Here is a 20,578-nt window from a genome sequence, read left to right as displayed (position 1 = left end):
GAGGAGTGGGAAGTAAGGAGGGGGGAAAGAGGAGGAGGAGAGGAGTGTAGGGGGAGGACGAAGGAGGAAAGGAGGAACAGAGGAGGGGAGGAGGAGGAGGAGGAGGAAGAAGGAGGAGGAGGAGAAGAAGGAGGAGGAAGAGAAGAAGGCGGAAGAAAGGAGGGCGAAGGAGGAGGAGAGGAGTAAGAAGGAGGAAGAAGAGGAGGAGGAAGAAGGAGGAAGAAGGAGAGAGGAGGAGGAGGATGAAGAAGAGGAGATGAGGGAGAGGAGGAAGAGGAGGAGGAAGAAGGAGGAGGAGGAAGAAAAGAAGAGCAAGAAAAGGAGGTGAGGAGGAGGAGATAGAAGAGAGGAAGAAGAAGAATGGAGGAGAAGCCTCCTCCTCCTTCTTCTTCTTCTTCCTCCTTTTTCCTTATTCTTCTTCCTCCTCCTTCCTTCTACTTCTTCCTCCTTCATTCTTCTTCTTTCTTCTTCTTCTTCCTCTTCTTCTTCTTCTTCTTCTTCTTCTTCTTCTTCAAAGGTTATCTAGAACAACCAATAAAAACCACAACACAACCTTTGTGTCCATGTGTCAAAAAAAAAAATTGGCGAGTCCAATGCACCATACGACATCCATTTTTTTGTAGTAAGCTAATTAGATTTTCTGCCACCTTGAGGAAAAAATGTCCAAGAAAATTGTGGCTATTTCTACAAATTTTGTCCAATCGTCACTAAATTTGTTACACGTCATCTTCAGAGTACACGCGTCGAATACTCCAAATGGCCAATAAATCTTACGGCAAAGGTCTTGACAGACTCGCATCTAACTTTTTTTGCTGCTCCTTCTAGATATTTCCTCTTACAGTCTTACAGAAACTACGATTCACTCTTCAATTTGTTTACTTGACAAATTGAGTGAAGCTACTTATGTCCATATTATATAAAACAGCCCTACATCTAACTAGTAATTTAAGGGATGTGACTGAAAGCATATCTATTATCATTAATAATTCTTGTCTGTTTTTGTTTTGATGTGGTGTTTGCTAAGACAATTGGTGCATGCAAATAAAGCAAAGCCTGAATAACAGCATTTTAGGTTCTAGGCTGGTATCATAGTTAATTATGTTATTGTTTCCCACTCATTTTTTTTTATCTGTTTATTTGTTTTCCGTGTATGAATCCCCAGATGAATACCGTAACGATACAGTGTCCTCTGCTCTGTACATCATTCTGTTTTATCACTGTTTGGAGAGAACTGCAGATGAATTTTCATAGACATGTGGTTTTCTAGTTTTATTCATCATCAGTTCTTTTTGTTGCTTTCTTTGCTTTCTTCTGTATCAATATGACGGCAGAGAGAGAGAGAGAGAGAGGGAGAGAGGGAGAGAGAGAGAGAGACCACAATAGCCGAGGTTTTTAGCTAGAAGTTTTCTCCCGCATCCTGCCTTATCTTTTACATCCTGTATTTTCAACATGTCTACCTCTCTTTATGCTTCTTCTCTTTATCTCTATCATCTCTGCATTATTCAACATCCAACTGGAACTTTAAAGCTGCAGTACAAGAAGTCCTGCCCCCCCCCACCCCCCCACCCCCTATTTAGCACACTGTTCTCACGGAATAATCACAGAACACCGTGATTACAGGACCATAAAGAATTCTGAAATATTGAATCCTTAACATACATTTTTCTTCTTTTTAACTCTATAGTCAGATCAGGGTATGTTAATAAATGGAGAAAAAAAAATAATTAGACGCGTGGTGATAATCCTGCTAACGGATGATCTAAAGCAAAATGTTCTTTCTAACTCTGAAGGATTCACGCAAGCCAATGTTGATGAGGAATTTTAAGGTGAGGAATTTTAAGGTGGATATAGAATTATATGAAATGAGGTCCTAGCTATGGATGGAATGTTGGATGGGTGGGTAAGTGGGTGGGTTGATGACTGGATGGACAGATAGATGGTGAGTGGATGGATGGATGGATGGCTGGGATGGGCAGGTGGGTGAGTGGATGTATCAATGGATGAGTGAATGGACGGATGGACAGATGGATGGGATGGACGGGTGGCCGGATGGATGGGTGAGTGGATGGACGGATGGACGGACGGACGGACGGACGGACGGACGGACGTGCGGGCGGACGGACTGATGGGTGAGTGAATGGACGGACGGATGGATGGTTGAATGAATGGACGGGTGGGTGAGTGAGTGAATGGACGGATGGGTGGGTGAGTGAATGGATGGATGGGTGGGTGAGTGAATGGACGGATGGTTGGACGGATGGATGGGTGAGTGAATGGACGGATGGATGGAGGGATGGATGGGTGAGTGAATGGACAGATGGATGGGTGAGTGAATGAATGGATGGATGGCTGGGATGGGCAGGTGGGTGAGTGGATGGATCAATGGATGGGTGGATGGATGAATGGGTGAGTGACTGGATGGATGGATGGGTGAGTGAATGGACGGATGGGTGGGTGAGTGAAGGGATGGATGCGTGGACGAATGGATGGGTGAGTGAAGGGACGGATGGATGGAGGGATAGATGGGTGAGTGAATGGACAGATAGATGGGTGAGTGAATGGACGGATGGATGGAAAGACGGATGGGTGGGTGAGTGAATGGATGCACGGATGGATGGGTGGGTGAGTGAATGGACGAATGGATAGGGTGGGTGGATGGGTAAACAATAATAATGAATGGATTGAGATTGAGATTATAGAACAATGGATAGATGGGAGGATAGATATAGTTTATGAAACAAGGTATATGCCACCAAATATTAAGTGTCATTTACTTTACTCCACTTCAAGATGTCTGTCCGACGGTCTGATACTGAAGGCTCTATGTTTTATGTTGTTTAACAAATGTAGGTGTAACTAAGAGGAAAAAACTGCTGAAACACTAAACTCTTGTCTCATATCCATCTTTTATCTTCCATCCAAATGTTTTTGTTGTATTGAACAAACAAATGAATTGGCTTTGCTGTTCCAATAGTTTGGGAATGGACTGTGTTTCTATTGTATTAATATAAGATTGTGCAATTTGCTTTAAATCATGAACTGATTTGAGCAAACTGATTCTAAGCAATTTTGCAGTAACGTGTATAACAGCCGAATAGTCTGATCTTGGACTTGAGTCTGGTCTTGCTGGTCTTGATGATTTCTGTTTTGACTTGGACTTATTGACATCGTATTTGGACTTGTCTTGGTCTGATGTTTTTGTCCTTTGTTTAAATCTTTCATTTCTGTTAACAGCGTCTTTATTAGCCTGTGTCTGTAATGTTTGAATGAGCAAAAGGTGAATTATAATCAGGCTGCTCAGATCTGTGAAAGGATCAATAATGAGTATTAAAGAGAGATAATGTGGTGCATCCAAAAATGACATCATAGTCGTATGAGTAAAAAAAAAGTCTCAGTAGATATTTGATTGAATATTTGCTTGGGTATTAAGTGTGGGGATAAATAACACCCAATGGGATGTGCTCTTAAAGGAAAATAATCAATTCTAATTCCATAGCAAGTAATTTGTCACCTATTACAAAGCTTAATCTGCTTAAAAAAAAGCTTAATCACATTTAACATTGCTTGAGCTAAGTTAGCTTGTAATTAGAAGCATTCAACATTCTAAAGGTGTATGGACTACATAGCCCTAAAAATATATTTTTAAAAAATCCTACATATAAAGAAAACAGCATGGGTTATTTGTTACCATGGTTACTAAACTTAGCTAACCTCGCACTTGTGGCGCTGATAGTTAGTGCTGCTTAAGGTACGAGTTATCTGGAAAACTTCATCAAAGTAAGCATTTCCTTTTGAAAATGAGGTGAAGTGCAATTCTTCCATGGTTAAATGTTATTTTTTTATTTTTTGTAAAGAGACATATTCTACATGTATTCGTGTTAAATATACAAAGTGTTACTAATCTCACAGAATAAACGTCTTCCATTAAATGCGACGATCTCACGGTTTCACCTTAAAGGAAATCAGGGTGGCTCGTTTCACCCAAATAAACATTAAAAGTACTGTAAATGTTCGGTCCAATCATTCCTATTGATAAAGCAATGTCTGCATTCATTACTCTCATCACAGGGGTTGTTTTCTCCACATGCTGATGAACTGAAAACAGAGAGGAGGCGTAAAAAATAAATGAAATGAATAAAATGCATCTCTGTAAAACTGAGATTAAAATCGGAGATCTGCAAAATTTTGTCTGAACAGAAAGACACGTCGTGAGAAGTGTGTTGGGTTTTTGTCAGGCTTCAGGGTTACATTTTTTTTAAATAGTTTTTCTCATTTTGAGTTTGTTTAGAGTTAATTAGCACATGATTTAGGAACATATTGTGAGGAAATAAATAAAAAACACTGATGGGAAACTAAAAAAAAAAAAGGCAGACTTAGACTGTGTAATGCTCTTAGAGGTCACCAGAGGTCATATTAGAGGTCACCAGAGGTCATCTTTCATGACTCGGACAACAGCAGAACACTATAAAATTAAATATTACGTAATCAAGGGTTCAACGCAGGTTGTCGGTGCTGTTTGGCATGTTGCTGTGACAACACTGAATAATTTGGCCATCTGCGTGCACCATTGCACAGTCACTCACTCATTTTCTACCGCTTATCCGAACTACCTCGGGTCACGGGGAGCCTGTGCCTATCTCAGGCGTCATCGGGCATCAAGGCAGGATACACCCTGGACGAAGTGCCAACCCATCACAGGGCACACACACTCTCATTCACTCACACACTACGGACAATTTTCCAGAGATGCCAATCAACCTACCATGCATGTCTTGTACCCGGAGGAAACCCCCGAGGCACCGGGAGAACATGCAAACTCCACACACATAAGGCGGAGGTGGGAATCGAACCCCCAACCCTGGAGGTGTGAGACAAACGTGCCAACCACTAAGCCACCATGACCCCCCCATTGCACAGTCAATATTGTGTAATTCTCAGTGTATTGTGTAATATTGTATGTGGAATCTATTGTATTACTTGTATATTTTGTATCACTTAAGTAAGATTTGTGAAACAAATGAAGTCGGATAATTGGATAAATGTTACTCAGGCATCCAAAAGATTCAGAATCTAATAGTAATGACAAGTTCAGAAAGTTCAGAAATCTCTAGACCTGTAATAATCATATTTGCTATATTTAGTTCATTCAGTCATATTTCATAGCCACTTTATCACAGGGCTTATCTGGGATACACCCTGTGCAACACACACACGCATTCATGTACACATTTAGGGGCAATTTAGTTTAGCTAATTACCAACCATCATGTTTTGAGGAGCAAGGATTAAAAGAAAAACCTGAATAAAACCCATTAGTTCTCATACAGAATTCCTTATCATCCGTTTTCTGTATTATTTATTATACACAGGGTCACTGAAAACCATGAAGCCTATTTCAGGGGCACAATTTAGAGGAAACCCTGGACATGGTGCCACCAACCAACACACTACAGACATTTAGAAATGCCAGTCAGCACTCGGTGGATGTCTTTGTTCTAGGGAAACACAGATGCACTAAGGTAAATGTCTATTTTACCTCCTTACACTGAGAAGACAAAAAAGCATTTATTTTATCACACAAACATTACAGCACCTTGAAATTCTGTTCTTTGCATCAGAGTGTAGGGTAAGAAGTGCACCTCTGAAGCAGAGCAGGTTAAGGGGCTTGACCAAAGGTCCCAACTCTGGTAGTATGGCAGTGCTGGGGCTTAAACCCCTGATCTTCTGATGAGTAAAACACACCGCTTTAACCATTTCTGGCATTGTGGCAAACGAGGTAGCATTGCTGCTCTATATCTCCCAGGTCCATTATTTGCTCCTGAGTCAGAAGGTACAGTAGCTTGAGTCTGTTAAATTGCCATGTGTGTGTTTGTGGTGCTCTGGTAGGGCATCTAGGGTGTATTCAGACCTCATAAACAGCCTTCCAAAGATCCATTGTGACCAAATGGATATTTACAGAGCAGATAATTAATTAAAAGTGAATAATGACTGATGACAAAGTCACTTGAACTTCACTGTAGACTTTACTTATTTTATCTCCAGCTTCACTGATCCACCGGACGGCGTCTTTTGACATCCCGTTTATACCCATAAAACACCTGATTTAAGGTGCTGCTGAAGGTGTTTACCAGGTGATTATGATGATGAAGTATTATTGAAGTATCACCTTGTACTAAATGGTCTCTTCATTATCACATATTCAAATCATTGTTGGCAGCCTTGAAAAAGTTATCCTTTTATGAAAAAAGATACTTAATTGTTAGTTAGGTGACGATGATGATTAAATGGACCTCCGCTTTGTTAAATGGGATGATTTGCTAAACACATTTATCATTCATGGCAATGTGAGATGAGAGAATTCTCTGTAGTGAATGAAGTCATTCAGAGTCTGAGCATAGAGGAGCTACCGTAAAGCTCAGGGAGAGGGAAGGAAAAACGGAGAATAAGTAATAAGAAGCTAATATTCCGAGAGAGAGAAAGAGGTAAAAAGAACAGAACGTGCTTGAATGCAGCTGTAAGAGAACGTGCAATTCTTCTACCAGGGAAAATGCTAATTCCTGATTTTTTATTTATTTTTTTTATTTTTTTGTCTATAGGTAAATTTCTTTTTAATGCACCACCACCAGAATGTGAAAAGAAAAATGTGGGGCTGAGTTCTAGAAAATCTTTTTGTTCTTTTTTTCTGCTAGCTTTTCCCCTTTAAGAAATCATATAGTAAATACTAAATATTTTATTCAAATTAGTATTATTTAATTTAGGCTAATTATTTCACAAATTATTTGTTTCAGTCTAAACTAAGTGTACATATACTAACATAATAATAATAAACATACGGTTCTGCTTGTATTCCTTCTGTATGAGGTTAGCATGAAGACATCAAAAGTAGATAGATGATGAGTCTTGTGTTTAAACGTTAGTTTATATGTAGTATTAGTTGTATGTGTAAAAGTAGATGTCTCTTTCAGTTGAGTTGAAATAAAAACTAAAACATGATTTTGAACATGATTTGAGATCCTGAAATAGATATGTATTACAGTTCAGAAAAATCTTTGTACTTTATGCAACATACTAATGTGACTGTACATGATTGATAGCTACAGTATTACACACACAAGGATCAAGCAGGCTTTTGTTTCCGATTATGAATGCTGAGTGCCCTCTTGAGGAAGAAGCCAAGGTGGACGATTGTTGCTCTCAAGACCCGTCTCCATGGTGATGTCACCAGCCACAGGGGTCCACCCTCCTCATGATACCATCTGGTCCAAAGCGGAGGTGGAACTAGGAACCCTGATGACCTCACACACACACACACACACACACACACACACACACACACACACACACACACACACACACAAGAAACAGGCACAACTGAATCCCATCTGTTTTCTCTTGCCTTAACCATATGACGCATCCACTTTCATCCACTACACTGATGACACACATTTATATAGAATTCCATTTAACATGTAAAATACAGATTATAAAACACGTTCATCCATCTTCATTGACACACCTGTGCACGTTGGTGGATCTTTCATTTCGTTGCTGCCTCACAACTCAGGGTCTTCGATTCAGTCCTCCGGAGTTTGAGTTACTGTTTTTGGGAGTATCAAATGTTCTTCCAGTTTCTGTGTGACTTTCCTCTGCTATTCTCCCACATCACACTAAAGTATGATGTTTAAATTCATATATTAGCCCAAGTAAAGTGCTGATCATCTCTCAATCTTGCCTTTCTATTCTATAAAAGCCATCATTTTGTCAAATCTGCCTGATAAAATATGCAATGTTATTACTTTTCCTCAGAATAATCCCAAGGCTTCAGGTAGAAAGACGATCGGCGCTAGTGCATGTTTAGCATGGTCCGGCTATCACACAAGCAGCGATTCAAATCAAATGAGGTAAATCTACCTCAGAGGCAGAACGGAATTGAGAGAGTCAATACTGCCTCAGAGGCAGAATGCCGTTCCACAATTTTAATAACCTGTTGCTTTGTATTGCATCGACTGAATGTTAGCAGCAAGCTAGAAAGACAAAAAGGTTCATAGCTAACAGCTAGATAGCTAGGAAGCTAACATGCCTCCACTTTATTCTTTGTGATTCGTAAACTTTTTTTTCCTCTCAAATTACCAATAGCGTAATTTATTTTTTATTTATTGATTTTTACAAGGTTTCTTCATTACTTATTTTTGAGCAAAGTGGAACTCATAAGTGTTTTGTTTCTCATGGTATTGTTTGTTTGTTTCTTAGCATAGAAACAGCAAGTCCACAAAATATGGCTAATTAGCATCCTTGCTAATGGGATGAAGACGTAATGACATTCTAATGATTTTCTGTAAAATATAACCATCTCTCAGTGACTATCAATAGGTAATAAAGAAAATGATTTCTGGAATGTAGCAACTATTTTGCAGGGGGTGTTTGTCTTCAGGTTACAGGACAGGATGAACGTTACGATTGGAAAAGTGTGTGTGGTCCGACTCTTTCGGACTCATCAGGAACATTCTTCCTCTAGACTTATTTTTGTGCTCTGTCTCTCTTTTTCTTTCTCCTTCTGGCATGTAGAGCGAGGCAGTGAAGCACAGCGCAGCAAGTTTCTGTCTGTCACAATCGCACGTTTCCCATTAATGTGACAAACACTGTTGACATCCAATTTCCCCCCTGTGCGTTCCTGCTTCGTACAAAATGGATGATGAAGCTGGGAACCAGTTCGGTTGGAAAACCCTGTTTTCTCTGTCTGTCGTTTGGGGACAAATCTACACCCATAACATCATCATGCACATGAATGACATCTCATTTGATAATAAGTGATAGACTACAAGCTATGATGAAGATGGAGAGAAATGTGCAATGGCAGGTTGTCACTGTGTACATGCTCTCTACTGTAGCCTCTCTCACTCTCTCTCTCACACACACACACACACACACACACACACACATACACACACACACACACACACACACAGCTACAATCTGTTGTTGTGAAACGTCTTTACTTCCCGTCAGAATGATCAAAAATCACTTTTTTGAGTCTTGAAATTCTCTCTGGACTCTTTGGACTCTAACTTCTTGCATGACTCATTTCATTTGGCTTGAATATGGAAATGTGACACACTTTTTTTTTTTTTTTGCTGAACTGGACAGAGATTATGTACTAATACAAACACTGTGTGACCCACAGCAAAGTGGAAAAGCTTTATTTACTAGGAACCACTGCCATCTCCTGGAAGGTGTCAGTGGCAACACAAACACCAGTAGTGTTTACACCTGTGCTACAGTATTCACTGATTTTGATATAAAGCGCCATCTAGTACAAGTAGCCTTCGTTTTAAGTAAGGAATAAAACACTCGGGGTGTGAAGGTGTTAACATTTAAATTGGAAACGGTATCCTATTACTTATTTAATGTCCCAACATGTTTGATGTCTCTTGCACCTCAGCAGTTTGGGATATTATGGATCAGTGGTTAGGATGTTGGGTTACTGATTGGCAAGAGAAAAGAAAATCTTACATGATCGATTAAGAGTAAATAGAATTTTTCTTTTTACAGATGTCTAAATTTCCCTAAGGCTTGACTGTGCGTTCACACCGTGTTGAGATCCCCAGATAAACTCCGGATCCATGGATGAACGGCTTTAACAGATCGCACGCACTATGTTGCTAAGTAGAACCTTTTAATATATAAATAAAAATTCATTTTAAAAAGTGTTAGCAGAACATAAACATTAAAGATATTTTTCAAATAAAATAGACAGGAATGTGGATTATCTTCGTTTAGCCCTTAGTTTCTCCAGGGTTTTCTGTTGGAAAGAGAAAAAGATGTTGCACTTTAGCCTCTGCAGTCAGTACAGTTTAAATTCACACATACATGCAGTTCAGATGCTCCTTACCGTTTTGAACTCTCTTGCTTTTTCTTGGTTCTTAGCGTAAGCATCTTGGCAGCTGTGCTTCACTTCCTCCAACTGACTGCATGACCTGTATAAAGGGCAGAGCGAAGACAGGCTCCAATAAAAAAAAATAATAATAAAAATCAGAAATGTAAAAATCTGATTTGTAACATATCTATTAGTTCTAATTCTAGACAAATGTACCTAGTGGTAGACCGGGAAAGCTCGGGTTCCTCAAAGCCTTTTTCTGGAAGAGAACAGAGGTGTCTTACTTCAAAAACAACGTGTCTATGGAATTCAATTTGTCTTGATGGTGAAGTGGACAAATCATAATTCGACTAGACTGCTAAGCAACGCTAATCTTAAAATCTAACAAATTAGGTTAAAATGTGGCAACTAAATGTAAATCTAACTCAACTTAAGAGTACTCGAGTCTTCTCGTTCTTACCTTTATGTGAGACGGAAGCTTCTAGAGTCCTTAATTCGCTGTTGCTCCCCTGCAATGGTTATTCAAATGAGAAATTATCCTCAAAAAAATGCACTCGCGGATGTTGGATTATCTTCAATCTTTACGTATAGAGCGCAGAGTAAAATAACTTATCCAACTTTCCTATTAAAATTAACTGTTTTTAGACAAAATCCATTTTTAAATGTCGATAAACAAATCTAATACTATTCTAACACTGGAGACTCCTTCAAAAACATAGCACACAAACAATTACGCAAATAAATACTGCATTAGGCTTATTTTAGAGAACTAATAGAACATCATAGGATATTTTTAAAATTGTACGTACTATTTGCATTCACAACACTAACGGGAATTTTCTCTATTTTATCGTACACAGAGTCTCAGGCAGCCTGGAGCCTATCGCAGGGGACTCGGTGCACAATTTAAAGATGCCCGATCGTGTCTTTGGACTGTGTGTGTTCTCCCCCAAACTATGAATCTAGCACCGTATCTATTACTGCACAAGAATCTCAGGAAACTTCTAGAAACTTTTGAATTTACCAGTGTCCATTCCCACTGTGGAAAGCCTGGAGACGACGACTGGTCATCTGTTGTGGAGACGTGTTGGGAAAGGCCACAATCGAGCCAATCTGAGGCAGTTGTCTCTGTGTTAGTGTTGGAGGTCTCGACAGGTGGATTTAACCCAAGTCGGAGACTTACGGAACAGTCAGTCATGTCGTTGTTTGTGATCTCCGGAGAAAGAGACTGGAAAGTATCTGATTTTATGCAAAAAGAAGAAAAAAAAAAACCAACCTCACAAACACACTGTACAAAAAAATTAATAAAATAAAAGCTTATAAATGCCAAAGTCCTTACCCTGCACAGTGGTGTTCATGGAATTGCTGTCCTCCAGGTTGCACTGTAATGGGAGCGTTGGTGGTTGTACTGTTTGGAGCATTCCAGCGTCCTGTTCTGTACAGATGCTGAAAGCTGTGGTCTCGCTCTCTGGAGCAGTTACTACAAAACCGCCGTCTCCTAGAGAAAATATAAAAGAAGCTGAGGAGGCTAGCATATATAAAGCTGAGGAGGCTAGCATATATAAACACACTCAAACCACCAAACATTTTCAGAACACACCATTCTATCAATGCAAGGATCTGACTTACAAACATGCTACAAGTAGAGAAAACCTTAATATATATATATATATATATATATATATATATATATATATATATATATATATATATATATATACACTGTTCACTTCATTGCGGTGGGGTATGTGTTTTATACTTATTTAAAAAGTAATAAAACTGTCATGGAAAAAATAAACTAAAACTTGCTTTCCCCTTGTCTGTGCTTATTTTGACTGTCTAAACCTACTATAGATAAAACGGGTGTCTTCAATTACCTGTATGAACCGACCGGAGGGATTTATCCAGCTCTTTTGTGTATTTATCGATAATGTGCTGCAGACTGTTACTGCTGCTGGAGCAGGTGAGAGATGCTCCAGGCAACTCATTACTGAACAAAGAAGAATCTGAGGAAAGGAAGGAGAAAAAAAATGTGTAGTCTTAGATAAGGCTAAGAATAAATCCCTTTTTTTTGGGGGGGGGGGGGGGGGAATCTGAGATTGATATTTTAGCATGTTAGCGATAGCATCATAAGGGTTCTTTGTTTGTATAATCGATCATAAACACACCTGTACCGTTGAAGTTGGGATCAAGCTCGCTAGAGAAGTAGCTGCCTGTTGAGAGGGTGGTCGAGGAGAGAAAATCTGGCATACCAGCTGCTCCGTCATGTGGTAAGACCAGCTCCAGCTGAACACACATGTTAAATGAACCATTTGCTCACAGCATAAATTAATTATTCATAAAATAAACACCCTCTAGGGGTAGCCATGAAAATATTTCTACGCCCGTTACTATATACACCGCATGCTTTCTCATGCATGAATACTTGCACAACATTTATCTAATAATCATACAGGGTCAATCTGTTACATCGCTAGATGACGCACTCACCTCCTCTTCGTGCTGCTGCTCTGTCGAGTCTGTTGCTGAGGAATGAAATCACAATGAAGACAGATTTGGAAAAAAAGGCTCAATATCCAGAGTTATTAATATCCAGAGTATATTGTTGAACATGCTGATTTAGAGCATAGACATCAGGCAGCTATAACGGTTTACCAGTGGCCGATTCCAGCTGGAGCATCTCTTTCCATGACAGTTTGCTGGGTCTGTGTGTGCCGTCTTCTGACCTTATGACCTCTGAGCTTTGCCCCTGACTGCTCCCTGAGCCTAGGGTGGGTGAACTCATAGACAGACTGTAGGATACAGAGTAATCAGAGCTCTCGGCCGACGAGCTCTCCATGCGCACCTCGGCAGCTGCAATAAAAAGCATAGAGTCAGCCTTGTAATAGGGGCAGGACAATAACAGCCTTGTTTGGAATAAATGTTCGTGAGTACACACCTGTATCCATGGTAACATTAACTGGAGTATCAACTTCTTCAATGGTGCTGAGTTTGTGCAGCTCGAAGTCATGCAGAAGGATTTGGAGCGATCGCGGTGGGCAAGAAACCGGTGGATTGACTCGTCCATCCCTTGTTGACTCGCACAAAGAATGTTGTGTAGATCCAGAACTTGCTAAACAAATAATAAATACAGGATCAAGACCTGTGATACGGTATAAGGCAATGAGGCAAAAGAAGCTGTTCATGGCAACCTCTCAGTGACGATTGTACCTAATAAACCAGTGTGTATAAGCTGAAAGATAAAAAAAACATAGTGTCTCACCAATAGACCCATACAAAGGAGTTGGTTGGGTATGGACATGACTCTGACTCGGTGTTGTAGAGACCTGAATCGGTTCATTACTCCTCTCATGAGGCTTTACAGAAGCATCAATAACAGCACTGTCACTGTCATGCATTCCCAGTGAAACTGACTGCTAACACAAAAGAGGAAAGAATATTTCAGGATCGGACGACCTACCATATCTAACCATGATTTGATTTAATCCTGGGTACCTTTGCATGCTGTGCTCTTAGTAATGCGTGTAGGGCATCTCTTTGTTCGCGCAGCCGATCTCTGACCTGCCGATTGCTCTGCGCTTCCGCGTCCCGACGCGGGTCGCTGTTCTCGAGCTTCTCCTGCAGCAAAACACCAAGATCTTTTGTGCCCTGCTGAGAGCCTGGAGGCAGGTGCGTGGGTGGTGCCTGAGAACGCCTGCTTCGCATATATTCCAGAAACACAGCAGGGGGGAGAAGAGGAACTTCATGACGCTCCGAAGTACCGTCTAAAGGTGTCTTGTCTAATAAAGTGCTGGCTGCTGGATGTGGAATCGGATCCAAGCCGTCCTCGTGCACCGAGTGCGAGATAGGTTGATCCATTACATGGGTATCTGTGTGTGTAGACGTGGCGGAGCTGGGACCAGGTAGAGGAGGCGGAATAAGAAAAGCTGGGTCTGTTTGTACAATATTGTTGTGACTTTGCTTTACGTTCACCGCCGGGGTCTCACGAGAGGTTTGAAATTCAGCGTCGGTTTTTAAAACCTTCGCGGCGGCAGTCGAGAGCGTCCTTCGAGGAAAATCCGGAAAAGCGCAAGTGCCTTCTGAAGGTGATGGTGTATGTTCTGCTGTCATGGCAACAGGAGCATAGCGCATCTTCAGTGTCTGCTTGTATTCCTCAAGATTCCGACGAGCTTCGTGAATAGTCTTCTGATGAAGGCTGAAACACACGGATAATTTGTGACATGCTACAGACTCATGGCAAATGACGAACGCCATGACGACTTCACAAATTATGCGAGTACTCAGAAAAAAAAGAAAAATGTTCAGTGTGATTGGAAAACAGAAAGAAAGACAGAGAGAGAAATAGCAGTCAATCACCACATATACACACTAACCGGTTCTGCTTCAGGAGTCTTTGCTGATATTGTTGGAGTTTCTGTATGTGTACGCCGTCAGACACTGCGGCTGAAACCTTCACCTGGTCAGAAATAAGTAAACGTTTCCAACTCTAAACACACGATACGATAATTCCCCTTTAATACCAGGATGAACAATACGAACCCAAACCCACCTCAGGAGAAGGTTCAGAAACCATTTCCTGCTGTGGTTTCGAGGTTTCCTGTACGCTACATATCCCAGATGACGCGTGTAAAGCATCCTGTAGCCTCTGCCTACACAGCTGTGCCTCCTCTAGCTGAAGCTCCAGACTCCGCTGTTGCTCCTGTAGCAGGTCAAGCTGTTCCTCTTGCCTCCTCTTCAGCTCTTCTTCCTGGACAATAAATGAATGATATAACACATTTCCTCCTTGATAACAGTTTCACTGTCCAGCTACAACCAAACTTGACCAAGTGTATGCACTAAAACAAGCCCAGTTTCCTCTTTTCCACTCACGCTGCTCACTCTCAGGTCCATTTCTGTGCTCTGCTGGTCTGCTTCCAGCTTGGGTCCTGCTACAATGGAGTCTTCACTCAGCTTGGAATCTGAACCTGAGAAAAAGGCGAGTTAGATCCTTTAACAGCCTAAATGTTAACACTAACAAACCCAGGTGGAATAATACAAGCAGACTAACTGTTTTCTGCCAGCGATGAACCAACTGTTCCTTCCTCCAGACTAGAAGCTTGCTGCCATTCCAGACCGCTCGGCGATCCATCTTCGTTGATTGCGTTCTCCAATCTGACTCCTTTCCCTTCTGCAGGATCCCTCCTGCTCCACTGATCCTTCTGTGTCCTGATGCGATCCAACAGCCTCCGCAGAGCCACCCTACTCGCACCCTCAGCAGGCACCGAAGAGCCTAAAAGCATTTAAAGAGAAAGTTAATAGTGCAAAAGTTACGAGACTGAAATTTTGCATAAATAGGAAAACTTAGCAAACTTTATTTCCTCACATTGAGAAGAAACAGGCTCCTGTCCTGCATCTTCCTCTTCCTCCTCATATGGCATCTCCTTGGTTTCAAGGGTCACGTCCAGGTCCACATGACTTTCAGGTCTACTGTCGGTTTTAGCAGACGGAACAGGAGGAGGAAGAGGAAGCGGCTCGGACACCAACCGCAGGACCAAGTCATCTCTGATCACTGAAAAAAGACGAACCATCAGTTAGACAAAGTGTTTCTACACTTCACCAATACATTTTATCTTGCACCGTTTACACACACTCCAACTAGAGGCTGTTGTTGGGGTAAAATGAGGCGTGTGTCCTGGTTACTAGTCCCACTTTATTACATTTAACTAAAAGGAATCCGATTTTCTTTGTATCGTGATTGTAGAACAGTGAACCTTGTCGCAAAGCAGCTTGAAAAGTGCATTAGAGGAACAACACGACTACCTTTATCTTCAGTGCACAAGTCCTGAAAGGCATTTTCCAGTTCTCTCTGCTGCTCAGCTCTCAGATCCTCGTGCCTGTAAAGCGGCTGGAAGATCTGCGCTGGCACGTTATTCACCGTGTGTCTTCGCCGCTGCAGCTCGGCCTGCTGCAGCCGCTCCAGCTCGCACATCAACCTCGCGTTGTCCTTCAAACGCACGTTTTTAATCAGGTTAACGTTGCAAGACATCAGAAATTGGGAAATATGACATGCATAAACAGAATATCTATGTACATAGCTAGGAATACATCTCTCTTAGATCACCTGGATGCCTTTTTCCCTACAAAGAGCACGGTTTCCTCTAAGCCGTGCACGTTCGTGTTGCTCCTGCCTCTCGAGGGCTTCTTCTTTCTCCAGCTCCTCCGACCGCCGAGCCTCTGATGCTGCTGCCTCCTGAGCATCCGGCTGCAGGAACCGTGTGGGAAGAAAAATCACCAGAGAAGTGATATATATCCTGGTGGTTTTGGGTGATGGTTTGTGTTTTAAGTGAAAGCTTGCCTTTTTTTTTATTGCTGAATTTACGACCAATTAGAAAAGAATAAAGATTAAAAAAAAAACTATTTTAAATCCCTCTGGAAAGATACTGGCTTGTACCTGATCTGTATCTGTCTCTCTGTCCACTGCTGTCTCTGGGACATGGTGGTGGGTGATGGAGTAATGCAGCACGTTGGATATCTTGGGTTGGAGTGGAGTCTGAACCGCAACACTCTGACGATAGAAAAAAAATAAAGAAAAAATATTCAACATTTTCATTATGTTTATATGTTTGTTTGTTTTTTTTTTCATTTGATGTGTTAACAATAATAATAAAAAAATTAAGGGATAATTTGGCTTTTGAAATGTCAGATTATAAAGAGTCAGCATTAATTGTTAACCCCAGGTATGACACAATATACCGCAGGACTTTCTGAGGTTTTGAAGACATTACTGTAGACAGTTCAGGCCGTACCTCTATAGGGTCAGGGGCGGAGTGAGGAAGGCCGGCGATTTTTGCTGCTCTCTCCTTCTCCACCGTCAGAGCCTTTTTACGTGCCTCGATGTGTCTGTTAGAACGGAGCAGAGCAACAGCTGCTATGAACAGAGCTTCATTTATCACAGGACACAGATTACAGTGCGCTTCAGTCTCATCTGGCGTGGGGAGAAACACACGTGCTGAACTCAACCATCATCGAACGGTGACGTGAACAGGTGAGAAAGCCGTGAATGGTGACGTGAATGGGTGAAAGAGACGTGAACGACAAAAAGGAAATCTAACCACTACATGCCATTAAGGCTATAAGGCTTATATAAGGCTTTTTATTTATTTATTTATTTTTATTCAGGACTGTAAACCACATTAATGGACAAAGACACAAAACAGCTTAAAATTAAACTGCAAAACTCTGAACAGTTTTGTCTGTCTATCCAGCCATCCTTCTATCCATCCATCCTTCTCTATAATTTTTTTTTAATTCAGTCATCTACCTATCCATCAAATATGCTGAAGTTATCTGTCTCCATCTATAAAGTTCATATATCTGTCTGTCTGTCCATCTGTATAGCTGTCTATCTGTCAAGCTGAGGTTATCTATCATTATTTATGAGCTCTACCTTTTCTTTTATGTAACTTCTCTAGAAGACAAACTAAAATGCCCAATGAGAAAACTTTAAGTCTGGTAATTCACAGCCAGCAGCACATTTGCTCCTCTGTAGGTATATAACAAAAGGCCATTATGTATGATGATATATCAGATTCAAGCCCCTAGTCTTCATGAACATCTTACCGGTTGCGTTGATCTGCTTCAGCATGTCGTTGTGTGATGAGACTCTGAAGAGCCTTCTGATGCCTTTCTGCAGCTCGCAGGTCATTCTGTTCTTTTTTCAGCAACAGTGCTTCTCGATCTGGCTCCTGTACACAAGTACATCACTTTATCACTGCGCAATGGAGGGTTAAGGGCCTTGCTCATGCGGATGTGGTAGCCTAGTGGTTAAGGTGTTGGGCTACCAATCGGAAGGTTGTGAGTTCGATTCCCAGGTCCCCTTAACCGTCTTAGATTGTGGGATGTGTTCGACTACTGAACGGAAGGTCATTGGTTCGAATCCCAGGTGCAGCAAGTTGACACAGCAAGGCCCTCATGTATAAACTGAAATAAAAATATAAGCCTCTCTGCTAAATGCTGTAGATGTTAAGGGGCCCAGCTTTTGCAGACCTGGGACTCGAACCAATGACCTTCTGATCCAAGTCATCTCTAACACTCACGTTTTCTTTGGCACTGCGGTGGCCCTGACCCACATCTCTGAGGTTTTCCTTGTAGACCTTCTCCAATGTTTGTATCCTCTCTCCTCTGTGTTTCTGCCACTCATCTCTGAGACCTGTAGCGAGACTCTGCAGCTCTCTCTCTCTCCTCTCCTGCACCTCACGCCGCACGTGCAGCGCAATAGAGCGCTCTTGTTCCCGTACCTACATTTTTCAAAATAAAAGCACGCTTATTATAATTTTTCAACACTGTAAAAATAAAAAAAATAAGATAAAAAAAATACGCTAATACAAATGACAAGTCTGTGATTTAAACCTGTAGAAGATTTGGGCTGGGTGAGATTTTTTTTTTGTGTGAATGCAGTATTTTAACTCACTTGCTGTAATCTCAGTTTTCTTCTTCTCTGCAGTTCTTCTCGGACCAGTTGCGCCTCCTCGTTCGGACTCAGTCGTCTCACCTTTATGCTTTTTCCTTTCATACTCCAGTATTTTTCTGATTTAGCTTTTCTTGTGATCAGAGTCGATTTAACTGTTTAACTCCTAAAGTAACAAACTGATATTTAGCTAATCCACCGTATCACTAGTTTTATCTCCGTGGCTAATATCTGACTGGTGTAAACATGCATCAACAGTACTGACTTCTAATAAACACCTGAAAACTGTGTTTGATAAAATCCATGACAACCATTCTAAGGCGCTATTGAACGCGCCGCCAATCCAAGATGAGCTTGACAGTTAAATAACTTGCGTAGACACCAGGGTTGCCAGATTTGCAAGACAAACTCCTACCTAGTGAACACTTCAAAATGTATATTAACTTCAATATCGATAATAAATTCTACGCAATCTCTTCATCATTCGATGTAGCATACACTGTCCGGGTTTACATATTTATCACTCACTCACATGGTTTATTAAACGCACGAAAAAAGTAAAACTCTCAGGAAACCGACACGCAATCCAATCTGGCAACCCGAGTATCTCCTACAACGTATTAGGAATAGCTTGTTTATTTCCCGTCATCAGCTAGCTAGCTCATTGGCACATCGTATTTAATTCGCAGTAGCTCATCAATTACCAGAGTTTGATATAATCCATCATTTTGAAATAGGTTTACAGCTTTACATTTGTAGTCATTGTCTATAATCCATATTAAGAACTAATAAACAAAGCAGCGTCTTCCGTTTTGAATAGACCGCCTAGTCTTTGCTCCAAGATGGCGGCTGTTAGAGCCGGAGCTGATTTCTTATTCTTTGAGTTACCAAAAATAATTCTTTCAGCGCCCCCCGGTGGACTGGATGATTGACGTTGTTGTATGACGGGCTTGTTGGAGGAGATGGTTATGGCTTCATTAGAAATATCTGAAAAGGCACAAAGATGTCGCTTTTACTAAAATCCAAAACATTCAGGACTCTTAAATGTTATTTTGAAGACTAACGATTTATATATAATTTTTTAACATATAAAATTAACACAGACACAAAGAGGTATTTATTGATAAACAACAAAAATATAACAATAATCTTCTCACCAAATAAATAAATAGATAGATAGATAGATAGATAGATAGATAGATAGATAGATAGATAGATAGATAGATAGATAGATAGATAAATAAATATTATTAAAAAAAACAAAATGTCTAAATAAATTAAAATATTTGGAAAATATTTTTCTATATTTATAATTTTCTAAATTTATGCATGTAGAAAGTTAATAAAAGTTCATAAAAGCAAATAATCTAGCCTAGAGTGTTAAAGCAGTTTACAATAATGTTCTTTCTTTCTGTCAGTAAAAAAACATAGATTTAAGTGAAACATACATTTGAGTGAATTTTCTCTGCTTTTATATGTTAGCCTTTATAAGTATTAATTTACATATTAATATTTAACATTTTTGTAATCTCCATTTTGATTTATAACAGGACCTTTATTTTGACAATGATTGTTTTCCCGTTGTGGCCAGTAGCACAACCTAGTGGCCTTGGTTGTTACTACAACCTTATTACAGCTGACAAAACACAGCCTCCTTAACATTATTCTCTTATATTTAGTTTTATATTTAATCGTTTTTCATTGTTTATTGTACATTTTCATAAATAACATTTGAATACGTTCGAGCTTGTAGTTTGATTTAAATTCCTAAAAATCCTAAATTCAGTCTTATTTGTATAGAGCTTTTATTTCACAGAAATTCTGAGGTAAATTTTTCATTTAGATTCTAAATGAAAATGCCAGAGGTACAACTGGAGTGTGTAACACAACCACAGATGTCTTGTGGGTGAGACCACAGGGAAAATAAAACTAACTAAAGTGTCCATGATGCACACAGGTATAAATGAGTGCAAATAAACCATATAAAGAGTATTGGTAGTGTGTTCAATAAGCTCATTGTTAGTAAGAATCCTGAAATGAGTGCATGTATGATTACAGCAGCAGTGTTTAAGTACAAATCTGTAGTATTCAGGTGAGATTTCGATGAATAGCGATAAAGCAAGGAAGAGACTTTCTTATACTAAAGTATTTCTACAAATACAATAGACATACAGTATCCCACAGAAGTGAATACACCCCTCACATGTTTGTAAAACTATTATTATGTCTTCTCATGTGACAACACTGAAGAAATGACAC

At 40.3% G+C, this 20,578-nt stretch overlaps 2 protein-coding genes across 7 annotated transcripts in view; one reads left to right on the top strand and one right to left on the bottom strand.

The window, feature by feature from the left end:
- The window catches only part of qkia (QKI, KH domain containing, RNA binding a), a 162,133-nt gene extending 151,231 nt beyond the window's left edge, over positions 1-10,902 (top strand). For 2 of the 3 annotated variants that reach the window (XM_047821409.1, XM_047821404.1), the window contains exon 8: positions 10,734-10,902. In XM_047821409.1, the coding sequence (XP_047677365.1) occupies positions 10,734-10,783 (50 nt within the window). In that variant the 3' untranslated portion in view covers positions 10,784-10,902. Of the gene's footprint in view, positions 1-9,548; positions 9,672-10,733 lie in introns of those variants that run through there. The other variant, XR_007144505.1, reaches the window with a different exon arrangement.
- Positions 9,660-19,186, bottom strand: cep295 (centrosomal protein 295). 4 transcript variants are annotated; one of them, XM_047821400.1, is made up of 26 exons: positions 19,024-19,176; positions 18,323-18,485; positions 17,949-18,149; positions 17,473-17,597; positions 16,659-16,752; positions 16,304-16,417; positions 15,974-16,114; positions 15,673-15,856; positions 15,236-15,421; positions 14,921-15,142; positions 14,743-14,837; positions 14,423-14,620; positions 14,247-14,329; positions 13,369-14,068; positions 13,136-13,289; positions 12,812-12,985; positions 12,529-12,726; positions 12,364-12,398; positions 12,042-12,159; positions 11,751-11,879; positions 11,213-11,371; positions 10,898-11,112; positions 10,334-10,382; positions 10,090-10,132; positions 9,889-10,000; positions 9,660-9,798 (listed from the first exon to the last, which is right to left on the bottom strand). In XM_047821400.1, exons 2-26 carry the CDS (start codon positions 18,422-18,424, stop codon positions 9,763-9,765), a joined length of 3,867 nt encoding a protein of 1,288 aa, XP_047677356.1. In that variant the 5' UTR covers positions 18,425-18,485; positions 19,024-19,176; the 3' UTR covers positions 9,660-9,762. The 4 variants fall into 4 exon arrangements, with proteins under 4 accessions (XP_047677356.1, XP_047677358.1, XP_047677357.1 ...); XM_047821402.1 differs by having other exon boundaries at positions 9,889-9,973; positions 18,323-19,186; XM_047821401.1 differs by having other exon boundaries at positions 12,364-12,392; positions 18,323-19,186.
- Positions 19,187-20,578: the final 1,392 nt, after the last annotated feature.

The sequence above is a fragment of the Tachysurus fulvidraco genome, chromosome 12, assembly GCF_022655615.1.
Source record: "Tachysurus fulvidraco isolate hzauxx_2018 chromosome 12, HZAU_PFXX_2.0, whole genome shotgun sequence".
In the NCBI taxonomy this organism is placed as follows: Eukaryota; Metazoa; Chordata; class Actinopteri; order Siluriformes; family Bagridae; genus Tachysurus; species Tachysurus fulvidraco.
Note: the sequence above shows the minus strand (reverse complement) of the source record. Positions and strands in the feature narration are given on the sequence as shown.